Here is a 13466-nt window from a genome sequence, read left to right as displayed (position 1 = left end):
AACTGTATCCAGGAGCAGATAATCAGGTTCTAAATCCTGTTTTCAAAGGTTGTGGTTGCATCTGTCCTCGTTCTGTCAGGGCACAAGCTCTTTCCAATCTTCTCTGTTTTTTTCTGTTCATCTCTGGGCTCAGATCCGCGGCCTGGTTACGGTGGATTACTGTGGTAACAGGAAGCGGTAAACGGGGGGAGTCCATTATTCAGCTGTTGGACTGGGACACACTCTGCCAGATAACAGGATTACACAGAGAGCTGCCGGCAGGACAGAAACACAAACCTGAGCCGAGGAACAACACGGACACATTTGGTCTGGTTTTAATTTGGTGACAGAAATGGTTTTGGTTCAGTTAGTTGGATTTGGTTGGTTTGTTTTGTCGTTATATAGTTTTGGTATAAGGAAATGTTTGTGACAGCATCGAATAAGGTTTATTTCATTTGTTTTATTTCCCTTTAGTTTGGTTATAGTGTTTTTTGGGGGGGTTAAGTTTGACTAAGTATGTTTGATGTTGTTTAGCCTGGTCAATCCTGGAAAACCTGGAAATTTAGAGACTCCAGACATGGAAACAAATGGAAATTGATTAAAATGAGCAAATATCCTGAAAATAAATTATGTTGTCCGAGTAGTTGTATTTTAGCCCCTTACTCGGATCGCCTCTGTAAACCAAAGTATTACCACGAAACAGACTTTCAGCGCACCTTTCGGCATCAAGTGTAATGACAAATTTTTTTTTAGCTGTAAACAAAATTCTCAGCCTTTTAGCAAACACCTTCACTTTCTAGAATATTAATTTCTGTAAAGAATTAGAGAAAACTGTCAGTTCACTAGAGATCGCTCCACTGAGACTGCAGCTGTGGTGAGAACAGCCAAGTGCGACACTAAACCAAGCTAATGCAGAGTTAACGCAGAGGTTTACCACCTCCGAGGGCTACCGGTAAATTATATGACCGTTTGTGAGTGAGTGCTGTCCAGTATAATCAGGAAAACTCCTGGAGAATGATTTCTTTAAAAAGTGGGAACCCTGATTTAGTTTTAGTAAGGTTGGGTCATTATAGTGCGATAAAGTTTGGTTGTTTTAGGGTTTAGTTTAGTTAAGTTTGGTTTTGTTTGGTGATAGTTTTTGATTTAGTTTAGCTTAGTTGGTGTAATTTGGGTTAATTTACTTAGGTATGTTTGGTTTGCTTTAATCCAGCTCAGTTAATAATGTTGTTTAGTTTATCTAGTTTGGGTTTGATTTAGTCTGGTTTGTTGGGTTCATCTACAGTTTAGTTTGGTATAGATTTCTTCAGCTTGGTTCATGTTTTGGTTCAGTTTAGGTTGTAGTTCTGTTCTGTTTGATTGGTCTTTGATTTAGCTTGGTTTGGCATTCCTTGTTTTATTTTTTGTAGTTCAGTGTTTCTCAAACTTTTTACAGCGTGTAGCCGCTCAGAAAATACCAGTCTCTACCAGTACCCCCGTTATTATTTATTCAGCTACAGACGGCTCACACAGGAGGCAGATTTATTCCTAATAAGAAGATTATTGGTTGTTGAATCCTGAACTGGAGTACACTTGGTGGAGAAGGGGTCCTCCTGGTCCATGCTTCTCTTCCCAATAATTCCGGTTTGGAGCCACAATTGACTTTTTAACCATTCATTTGACCTCCACCCACTATCTTACAATCACAGTTTAGCTCTGTACTAACTGTGGATGTATGAGCGCTACGTTCATGAACGTGACTGTATCAGGCTGATACTGAAACTAAATATTAAAGGAAATGTAAAACAGGTTTGTAGCAGAAGTCGTGTGTTTGTTGTGAAGCAGTAGGTTTCTATTTTGGTCCTGGAGAGAGAGTTTTGTGGAGGATTAGAGTTTTGTGGAGGATCAGAGTTTTGTGGAGGATCAGACTCGACTGCTGTGGTGTCTTCCAGCATGCTGATGGGGAATAATGAGGTGGATAATGAAGATGTGGCTTCCTGCAGCGGTTGGAGGCTTTTTTTTTTTTTTTTTTAAACTAAAAAAAAAATTTTTTTTTTTTTTTTTCCCCCAAAAAATTTTTTTTTTTTTTTTTTAAATTTTTTTTTTTTTTTTTTTTTTTTTTTTTTCCCCCCTCCCCCTTTTTTTTTTTTTTTTTTTTTTTTTTTTTTTTTTTTTTTTTTTTTTACCTCCCACAAAAACCAGCCCTTTTGTTTTTTTTTTTTTTTTTTTTTTATTTTTAAAATTTTTTTTTTCATATTAACAAAAAAAGATGAAAAAATATTTTTTTTTTTTTTTTTTTTTTTTTGTTTTTTTTTTTTTTTTTTTTTTTTTGTTTTCCCCAAATTATTTAATTAAACCCTCTTATTTTTTAAGAGCGGGGCCACGGGTACTGAAAGGAAAGAGAAAAAGAGGTCACATCTCTCCTGTACTAGCTTCTCTGCATTGGCTCCCTATAAAATGTAGAATTGAATTTAAAGCCGGCCCTACCCCCCTCCCACTTTCTGTGGAGAGTGCAGATGCTGCCGTCTCACCCCACATTAACAGCTGCTCCGGGAGTCCTAAACCATCCCTTTTTTTTTGTCCTTTATGTTTCCATGAGTCTGCAGAGCTGAGACTCCACAGGATTTTTTAGTAAGATCTCATTTTCTCTGAGTTCACCTGTTGAAACACTAAACTCTGGGAAATTAAAAAGTCAGCTGAGTGTAAAGAAATGGTGTTCATTTTCTCTGAGTTCACCTGGAAACACTAAACTCTGGGAAATTAAAAAGTCAGCTGAGTGTATAAAAAATGGTGTTAATTGGTGTTAATTGGACTGCAGGGGATGCTGTGACAACCCTCTAAATCTACATTTCAGACTTAGTTTCAGTGACAGAAATGTGAATATTGGTACACATACTGAACGTATTTACAGAATGTGACATGAAGTCATCTTGGAAAAATCTGAAATTAAACAAAATAACCAAAACTTTCATCCTTGTAAATCCTTTCATCTTATTAGCTTAAATAGGTAGAAACAGCCTGGCTCTGCCCTTACAGTTACAAAATCCACCTTCCAGCCGCTCTAAAGCGTTTAATAAGTGAAAAGTTAAACTTCTTCTTAATTTCCAGATTCATTAAACCTCAAAAAAAGAATCAAATCAAAGAGGATTTCTCTTATATTATTAACACGTGCTACAAATGTCCATCTACGGGGGTCACATAGTGCAGCGGGGGTTTCAGACTGATGGCCCATTTATAATGATGTCATGGCGCTCGGGGTGGAAGGACGGGTCGATCGTGTCAGGAACACGGTCGCTGTGATGAATCCATACGGAGACTTATGAATTATGTAACAAACTGCTGGAGGTCGACATAGTCAGACAGAAATAAACAGCAGCTCTCCACGAATCCATTACAGTCCCTCCAAACCAGAGATTCACTGAATCAGGTTGAACAAATGACTCAGATAATAAAGACTTTAATATGTAAATCTGTTGCTAGGAAACATTTGTACCACCATCCAATCATGAGCAATCTGCTGTGTAAACAGGAAGTCCCTGTAGCATCACAACTCTGTTTTAAAAATGTTTTTTCTACTTTTGTTAGAGCATTATTGATAAAAAGCAATAACCAATAACAATTTCATAATGTTTAATTTGCACAGGTTGATATAGTTTTATTATGATTATTGTTTTTTTCACAAAGAACCCCTGATGTCATTACGTCATTCAACTTCTCTCTCAATAAAACATTAAGTTTTAGTTCCTGCAGGGTGAATTAATGGTTCACTGGCAACTGAAACCTGAAGAAATCCTAAAAACAGCAGTCACGTAAAGTACAAACAATGTGGAGTTACAATAAGACGACCTGAAGAGTGTTCACCCCCCTGATCAGGTGTCTGATAAATAACCTCTGCAGTGACCTCAGATGATATTTACATCTGTAATCAGGTCTCATTGATCTCACAGCGTCAGTCGGCTGAATGTGAATCTAAAACGCAGACGAGTGGAGACGAACATCATCGACTGTAAGACACTGCGAGCACTGGACTCCCTGACTGGTCCCAGACCAACAGACTGGCTGTGGGCTGCTTAGTGGAGGACTGCAGCCTGGCTGTAGGTGAGGCAGTGGGCTATGACAGTATTACGGTGGTGGTTGTTCTGGACAGCACAGACAAAGTAAATCAGCTGCTGGAAAGCAGAATAGTGATAAAAGGTACTTTCACCCAGGTGTCATCACTAGGTAATCCTGCCAAAAAAGTGATTATTATTGATGATTATTGATGATGATGATTATTATTATTAGTGCCGCTGGTGTCCCCTGTGAAAATGATCCCCATCAGTTGCAAGCCTCCTCTCCTGAAACATGTCGTGTCTTTAAGGAGACAGGTTTTCATGGTCCTTAAAAAGAGTGATGAGGAGCTGAACTTAGTGTTCAGATTCAGGGTGGATGATTACGATTATATTGTGCACGTGACCTCAGACACAATGAAATGTTTCGGGTGTGGAATTGAGGGGCACTTGATTCGTTCGTTTCTGGAGAGAGCTGGCAGAGCCTCTGTACCGGCTGAGCCGCAGAGGAACACGCAGGATCCTCAGGGGGAAAACAGGGCTGACAGTGATCAGGACGGCAAGGTCATGGCATGTAGCAGACCTGCAGGTAAATATCAGTCACACCGCGACCCGAGTGGCAGAGTCTGTGTTATATGATGAGGAAGTTATGATTGATGATGACGTTTCCAAACTGTCAACCAATAGAAAAGTTCAGAAAGCAAACCCAACAGTGAACAGGCTTCTAAAGTGTCAAAGACAACCCCGGTGTGTTCCTCCTCTCAGTCAGAGGACAGTCTGGTGAGCACACAGGACAGTGTAGGGGATCTCACTGGGAGCTCACAGCTGGAGGTGCAGAGTGTTTACTCCTTCACCAGAATTCGCTCTTTCTTAAAGGACACAAAAGGTATGAGACTAGTTAAAATGGAGGAGTTTTTCCCAGATCTACAGCTGTTCCTTGACTCAGTTAAATATTTCTCAAAAAACGCAGGCCGTTTACTGACCAAGAGGTGTTAAGAGTTTGGTCGCAAATTGCTCATGAATGACTTTTTACTGTTGTCCTCCTCCTTTCTGCTGTTCCTATCTGCCTTGTTTGGATGCAGTCTTTCCATCACAATGTGTGACATAAAGCTGGGCTCTTTAAACATTAATGGTGCCAGAGGACGTAAAGAGAGCTTCTCTATTCAGTTTGTTCACGGTTGGAAAATTAGATGTAATTTTTTGCAAGAGACTCACAGCACAGCTAAGAATGAACCTGCATGGAGGAGGGGGTGGGATGGAGAAGTCTTCCTCAGCCATAAGAGCAGTAACAGTGGAGGAGTTGCTGTCCTGTTTAGAGGCTTTTTACCCAGTTCTTGTGTTACTGAAGAAATTATTGAGTGTCGTTTGTTGAAAATACAAGCTGTGTTTGAAAATGTGAAAATGACCTTCATTAATGTTTACGCTCCAACCGTAGGCACAGAAAGGGTGTTTTTTTTTAGACATTTTAAACACTGTTGTTAACAACTGTAGTGGGGAAGGTTACATGTTCCTGGGTGGTGATTTTAACTGTACTGAAAATGCAACTCTTGACAGGAACCATCCAGAACCACATGGAGCCTCCAAGATTTGTCTTATTAAGTTAATTGAAGAAAATAATTTATGTGACACTTGGAGGGTTTTTCACGCCACACAGCGCCAGTATACTTGGGTCCATGCTAGAGATAACTCTCTATCTATGGCCAGGCTTGACAGAGTTTGCTTTCTTTTTGTTTTAGAAAAACTACACAGAGACAAAACCTGAATACTCTTCGTTACAACAGTGGTGGGATATAGGGAAGGGTAAAATAAAACATCTGTGCCTACAGTAAACTCTCAATGTCACAAGGGACATGACCAGGTCTAGAAGCGCCACAGAGAGTGGCAGCTTGACGCAACAGCTCCCACTCCGCCTCTTTATTTTTTCGCCTTAAATCTTATACTTCTTTATTCCTTCTTAAATAGCACTGTGTTTATTGTTGTAAACAGACCTCCAGTGTTGGTAGTTAATTTTTTACTTTTTTAGCCGTAGTTGAACTATTTTTTTTATATATAAACAATGTGTAGGAATGTGGACACAACAACCACCACACAACAAAACACCAAAGGTTATTCACGTGAGGACTTCCTACGGTATCGGGATTTACGTGTCACATGCCCGAGGGAGATCCCGGTGGAGTTAAGGAGACGAAGGAGAGGAACCAGAGCAGGCACGTTGGTGAGGACCAAGAAGACAGAGAGGCGATGGAGATACAAGCCATGTCTTCCCTCGGTTGTCATGGGAAACGTACGCTCGCTGAAGAACAAGATGGACGAGCTCTCAGCCCTGGTCAACGGACAGCGAGAGTATCGGGAGTACAGCATATTATGTCTGACGGAGATATGGCTGAATGACATTACACCAGACTGTTCAGTGGAACTGGCCGGTTTTCCACTAGTTCAGGCAGACAGGAAGAAACAGAGCGGTAGAAAGTCTGGAGGAGGGCTCGCTGTCTTTGTGAACTCTAAATGGTGTAACCCTGGACATGTTGTCAAGAAGGCAGAAATCTGCAAACCTGATATTGAACTGCTGGCCATAGGGTTAAGGCCATACTATCTGCCCCGTGAGTTTACGGCCACTATTGTCGTCACTGTTTACATTCCTCTATCGGCAGCAGCGGCGCACGCCTGTGACGTCATCCACTCCACCGTTGCAGATCTGCAGACACGTCATCCCAGGGAAGCTGAAAGCCATCATGGACAACCCCACTCATCCTCTCCACGCTGAACTGAGGCAGCTCAGGAGCATCTTCAGCTTCAGACTGACCCAGCCCCGAGCCTCAAAGCAGTTTGGAGGCTCCTTTGTACCATCAGCCATCAGACTCCACAACGCCACAGCACCCAGTTCCTCCAACCCCAGCAGATAAAGACTGGTTTAGAACTCCTACCTACAACACACTAACCTATTGCACTATTTATATTCAATTTCCACTTTGGTAGTTTATTAGTTTTAGTTTAGTTTTAGTTTTTTAGTTTTAGTCAAGTTTAATTTTCTGCTCATATTTTGGGCTCCAGGTCCTACTTGAACAATGCATAGTGTATATACTTTAATTTATAGTTTTTATATCTTCTAATATTAATAATATCTGCAATATTTTTTACTGTGATATTCTTTGTTTTCTGTTTTTGCTCTGCTTTGCCCTATTGCTGCTGTGTCAACCAGAATTTCTCCTTAGGGGGATAAATAAAGGAATTATCTATCTATCTATCTATCTATCTATCTATCTATCTATCTATCTATCTATCTATGAAAGCTCTGGAGAGAGAAATAGTGGAGCTGCAGGATTTAGCAGCTTCCACAAGAGAAAGAGAACATATTAAAGTTCTCAAAAGAAAAAAGTCAGCTCTAAAAATGGATGCTCCCTCTCACTTTTTCTTTGGCCTTGAACGTAAGAATGGACAAAAAAGACTCATGCATTCCCTGCGGTCCGACACAGGGCAGCTGCTGCAGGAGTCAGGAGAGATATGGAGCTGTGCAGTTGTCTTCTACAAGGAGCTCTTCAAAGAGGAGTTCCAGGAGAGATCGGAGGTGGCGAAGTCTTTCCCTGTCTTGGGTCTACCCAAGGTTCCCGTGTAGGCCAATGCTGAGCTGGACGCACAGATCTCTGTGGCTGAACTAGCTGCGGCCCTGCAGAGCCTGAATAGCGGGAAAGCTCCAGGGATTGATGGTCTTCCTGCAGATTTTTACAAGGTTTTCTGGCCTGTAATTGGCCAAGACTTGTTACTTGTTCTCAGAGACAGTTTTAACAAAGGACGGTTACCTCTGAGCTGCAGGAGAGCGGTCCTCACCCTCCTCCCCAAGAAAGGGGATCTACAGCTGATAAAGAACTGGATTTCTTCTGGGACCGTCTGCACTGGGTCCCACAGAGCGTGCTGTTTCTGCCCAAGGAGGATGGAGGTTTGGGTCTTGCTGAGCCTCTGTTTCTGATGGACCTGAGTGCTCACAAACTATGCAACCTTCCAAAGTTGTATAATGGACTGTTTACTGTGGGGGGCAGGAGCAGAGTCTGGCCAACTGTGTTTCCTTGTTTTGGCTTTTGAAAGAGCCAGTGGTGTACAGGACCCGCTTCAACGTAGAGCGCACAGCAGGACCTTCTGTGCTGCAGCTGCTTCGCTCGGCGGGGGTCATCACGCTGGGACACGTGGTGCAACTATGCGGACCACGACTGATCAACGCTGCAGCTCTGGCCTCTCGTGTGGGAGTCAGGTCTGTCAGGTTCATAACAGAACTGCTCAACACCTGGAGGTGTGAGCTGACACGGGCTGAACTCTCCTTGTTAACAGCTCACTGTAACGGACACCGTCAGCCAAACAGTTATGATCCCTTCCCTGCAATGACACTTGTTCCTGATTTTAAAGACTGCACTGGTCGACTGCTGGAGTCCAGCAACACTCCACCTAACAGGTTAAATGTTATGACAGGAAAAACTATGTACAAACTGTTGGTTCAGGTTCTGAACTAGGACAAGCTCAGTGGTCGGACTGACACCCCTTGGAGAGCTTATCTAGGGCTTAATGGTGAGGTCAGACCTGCGTGGGGAGTACTCTATAAACCACCGTTTACAAAAAGGGTGGAAGATCTGCAGTGGAGAATTCTTCACAGGATTGTAGCTGTGAATGCTTTTGTTTCTGTGATCAACCCAAATGTAAGTGAGAAGTGTTATTTCTGCTCGCAGAGAGAAACAGTGTTTCACTGCTTCATGGACTGTGGCAGGCTGGACTCCTTGTTTCAGCTGCTGGAGCGAATGTTCAGGATGCTTGGAGACACTTTTTCTATGGAAATGTTCATTTTAGGTTCTACTTACTCACAGAAGAGGAGACTGAAATGTCAGTTGTTGAATTTTATTTTGGGCCAAGCTAAAATGGCGATCTACCTCAGTAGAAGGAATAAGTTGGAAATTTCTTTGGATGTTGATGCACCTACGTTGTTTGTTAGAATGGTGAAGGCCAGATTACATGTCGACTTCAGTTTTTACAGAACCACAAATAATGTGGAAGAGTTCTCAAACATATGGAGCCTTAACAATGTTTTATGTTCTGTTGTAAAGAATGAGTTGATATTTGGACTCGTTTTGAATTAATTTATGCTTATTTTGTTGTTGTTTATTTATTCATTCATTTTTATTTTATTAACTATTTTTGTTTTGAAAATGCAATATTATTGTATTTACAAATTGTGTTAAGCAAATAAAGAGGTTTTGAAAATTAAAAAAAAATTCTCTCCCTCCATGCTGTCTCTCTCTCTTGCCATACTGTCTCTCTCTCTCTCTCTCTCTCTCTCTCTCTCTCTCTCCACCATACTGTCTCTCTCTCTCTCTCTCTCTCTCTCTCTCTCTCTCCATACTGTCTCTCTCTTCATACTGTCTCTCTCTCTATACTGTCTCTCTCTCCATGCTCTCTCTCTCTCTCTCTCTCTCTCACACCATACTGTCTCTCTCTCTCTCTCTCTCTCTCTCTCTCTCTCTCTCTCTACTGTCTCTCTCTCTCTACTGTCTCTCTCTCCATGCTCTCTCTCTCTCTCCTTCACACCATACTGTCTCTCTCTCCATGCTGTCTCTCTCTCTCCATACTGTCTCTCTCTCTATACTGTCTCTCTCTCTCTCTCTCTCTCTCTCTCTCTCTCTCTCTCCATACTGTCTCTCTCTCCATGCTGTTTCTCTCTCTCGCCATACTCCCTCTCTCTCTCCATACTGTCTCTCTCTCTCTCTCTCTCTCCATACTGTCTCTCTCTACACACTGTCTCTCTCTCTCCATGCTGTCTCTCTCTCCCTCTCTCCATACTGTCCGTCTCTCTATACTGTCTCTCTCTCTACATACTGTCTCTCTCTCTCTCCATACTGTCTCTCTCTCCATACTGTCTCTCAGGTACAGTCAGACAGTTTGTCCCTCCTTACTTACCGTACTGTGTTGTTGGTGTTCAGCTGTGCGGCAGGAGACCCTCCACACCCCCTCCAGGTAGTGCTGTGCGTTCAGGGGGAGGGGCGTGACTGTGGCGAGCCCCTTGACTCCGCCCCCGCCCAGGTATGTGCTCTGAACTCCGCCCCATCCCCACGGAGCCCCGCCCCCCTGCTGCTCCTCATAGGACCATTTCTGCTGCTTCACCGGCAGCTCCTCGCCCCCCCAGCTGGTGGAGGTGGCAGCGGCAGTGGGTACAGCTGGGCCGGCTGGGCGAGGAGTCATCTCCCTGCCGAGGCCCAGAGCTCGACGCAGAGCCAGGCGTCTCAGCTGGTGGAAGGAGGCGCCACAGACGTCACAGTGGGTGTCGAGCGAAGCATGGCGGCCACGGCGAGGCCACTGGAGGCGCTGGAGCTTATCGAACAGGAAGGAGGCGTAGGCCGGGTCCTGAAGGGAGACGATGGGATTGGTCAGTTTAAGGATCATTCAACATTTCCAAGGATTCAGATTGAACAACAACCTTTAAAGGAGATTTCATCTTGTCCCAGAGCCTGATGAGGTCTGTTACACACACTGTAACACACACTGTAACACACAGTAACACACAGTAACACACACTGTAACACACACTAATACACACAGTAACACACAGTAACACACACTGTAACACACAGTAACACACAGTAACACACACTGTAACACACACTGTAACACACAGTAACACACAGTAACACACACTGTAACACACACTAATACACACAGTAACACACAGTAACACACACTGTAACACACAGTAACACACTGTAACACACAGTAACACACACTGTAACACACACTAATACACACAGTAACACACAGTAACACACACTGTAACACACAGTAACACACTGTAACACACAGTAACACACACTGTAACACACACTAATACACACAGTAACACACAGTAACACACACTGTAACACACACTAATACACACAGTAACACACTGTAACACACAGTAACACACAGTAACACACAGTAACACACACTGTAACACACAGTAACACACAGTAACACACACTGTAACACACAGTAACACACACTGTAACACACAGTAACACACATTGTAACACACACTTACACACAGTAACACACACTGTAACACACAGTAACACACTGTAACACACACTAACACACAGTAACACACTGTAACACACACTGTAACACACACTAATACACACAGTAACACACAGTAACACACAGTAACACACACTGTAACACAGTAACACACAGTAACACACACTGTAACACACACTAATACACACAGTAACACACAGTAACACACACTGTAACACACACACACAGTAACACACACACACACACACACACACACACACACACAAAGTAACACACACACACACTTATACACACAGAGTTGTACATTATGTGGTTGTTGTTGGACTGAATGCTGCAGTGACAGTGAACGTTGTATTTAACTGTTAATAATAGAATATAATGTTAGCTGATATATTAATGTTTATATGTGAACGTCGTATTTAACTGTTAATAATAGAATATAATGTTAGCTGATATATTAATGTTTATATGTGAACGTCGTATTTAACTGTTAATAATAGAATATAATGTTAGCTGATATATTAATGTTTATATGTGAACGTCGTATTTAACTGTTAATAATAGAATATAATGTTAGCTGATATATTAATGTTTATATGTGAACGTTGTATTTAACTGTTAATAATAGAATATAATGTTAGCTGATATATTAATGTTTATATGTGAACGTCGTATTTAACTGTTAATAATAGAATATAATGTTAGCTGATATATTAATGTTTATATGTGAACGTCGTATTTAACTGTTAATATTTCTGCTACATTCAGATGGAAACGTGTTTAAAGTGATATTATACACATTTCACCAGTCTGTGAGGGCAGAGTGAAACTGCTCTCAGGTCAGTTTCAGTGTGAAACAAGCTGCTCCACTCAGACTTTTACGGCTCCTTTGTTTGACCTTTGACCTCTCATCTTTCTGCAGCAGAGCAGCTGGCGGAAGGTCAAAGAGCAACAATTCAACAATTCAACAGGGAAAACTGCGTCAGACTTCTGTTCCGAATATTTCCTGACGTTAAAGGAGGAAGGAAGGAAGGAAGGAAGGAAGAAAGGAAGTAAAGGAGAAGAAACAAAAGAAGCAAAGAAATCAGCTTTCTTAATCAATAGAATCCTTCTGAAATATAAATTATGTTTCTTTTGGTAATGAAAGTTCATACACAGTCAATCAGTCCCTCACAGATCAGTTAACTCACATCCAAACATACAGATCTTATTCCCACAGGCATTTTTCCCAAAATGCCTTTTTTTAAATGATTAGAATAAAATTGTAATGTTTTTCTAACTTTAAGTAATGTTTTTCTTTCTTTCGCAATTTCAGTGCAAAAAAAGTCTAAAAATGTCGCAACAGGAATCGAAATGTTAGAAAAAAGCTCAAACTTTGTTTCATCCTGTTCAAAGTGCTTCACACTGTCAAGATCATAATGGAGGAATAATGAAGTAAACATCTCATTTTAAGGTGTAACAACAGTAATAAGGTAAGTAATTTAAGGTGTAACAACAAAATAAAATAAAATTAGAAAACAGACAGAAATAACAAACAAATAAAAACAAACAGGATATATATATATATATATTAAAGTGGGAACCAGCTCAGAGTCAGCGAACACAAACCTTATTCAGAACTAACCTGATGAATCTAAACAGCTCTCAGAGTCTGGACGAGTCCTTTAGGATCCTGAAGCTGCTTCAGCACTGAGCGTCTGAGCTCAGAGCTGCAGTCTGTTTCTGTCCTCAGACTTCAGTAAATCTCTGTCTCTATTCAGGTTGTGACAGCGAGGCGTCACAGCAGCTGCACGCAGAGACAACTTCTGTCCTCAATCCAACAAACACTCTCAGCAACACTCATCTGTTCCTGAGCGGGAAATAAAAACTCACCAAACCGTCTCTGTTAGTGTTTCCAACAATCACCAACTCTGGTTTGGTGGAAATAAATCCTTAATCCTTTCAATCCTTCAATCGGAGCAGACCGGCTATGGAAACAAACCACAGAGAGGCTGCGATGTCAAATGTTCTGAGTTAAGGACATGTTGGGATTGAGTGAGTAGGTAGGGGGCGGGGTGCGAGTGTGACAGGGATGAGGGCTGTGCGAGTGCGCGTGTGTGTGTGTGAGTGAGCCTGAGGTGAGCGCTAAGGACAGGTAGAGGGAGTTACGGCTAACTTTATGTTTTGGTTGTTTTGCCGTGGTTACGGCCGACAGTGACCTGTACTGTTCCAGCAATAAATGTTGGCTTGCTGAATAACTTTGTCATCTTTTTCAACACGTCCTGGCGGACGCTACATTTGGTGTCAGAAGTAAAACACCCGAGTCTTCCCTGCTAATCTCCGTTAGCCGCGGCTAACTCTGCCCCGACAGCCTGCAGACATGGCGGCACAGCGTGACCGGACCGGCGCTCATCCGAAAGTCAAGGAAGAGGTGAT

At 42.1% G+C, this 13466-nt stretch overlaps 1 protein-coding gene across 5 annotated transcripts in view; it reads right to left on the bottom strand.

Annotated features, from left to right (window-relative positions):
* kif26aa (kinesin family member 26Aa) overlaps positions 1-13466 on the bottom strand; it is a 66099-nt gene that overhangs the window by 40393 nt on the left and 12240 nt on the right. For all 5 annotated transcript variants that reach the window (XM_051408958.1, XM_051408959.1, XM_051408961.1 and 2 more), the window contains exon 3: positions 9939-10382. In XM_051408958.1, coding sequence (XP_051264918.1) covers positions 9939-10382 — 444 coding nt within the window. The remainder of the gene's footprint in view (positions 1-9938; positions 10383-13466) is intronic.

The sequence above is a fragment of the Dicentrarchus labrax genome, unplaced genomic scaffold (genome assembly GCF_905237075.1).
Source record: "Dicentrarchus labrax unplaced genomic scaffold, dlabrax2021, whole genome shotgun sequence".
Classification (NCBI taxonomy): domain Eukaryota; kingdom Metazoa; phylum Chordata; class Actinopteri; family Moronidae; genus Dicentrarchus; species Dicentrarchus labrax.
Note: the sequence above shows the minus strand (reverse complement) of the source record. Positions and strands in the feature narration are given on the sequence as shown.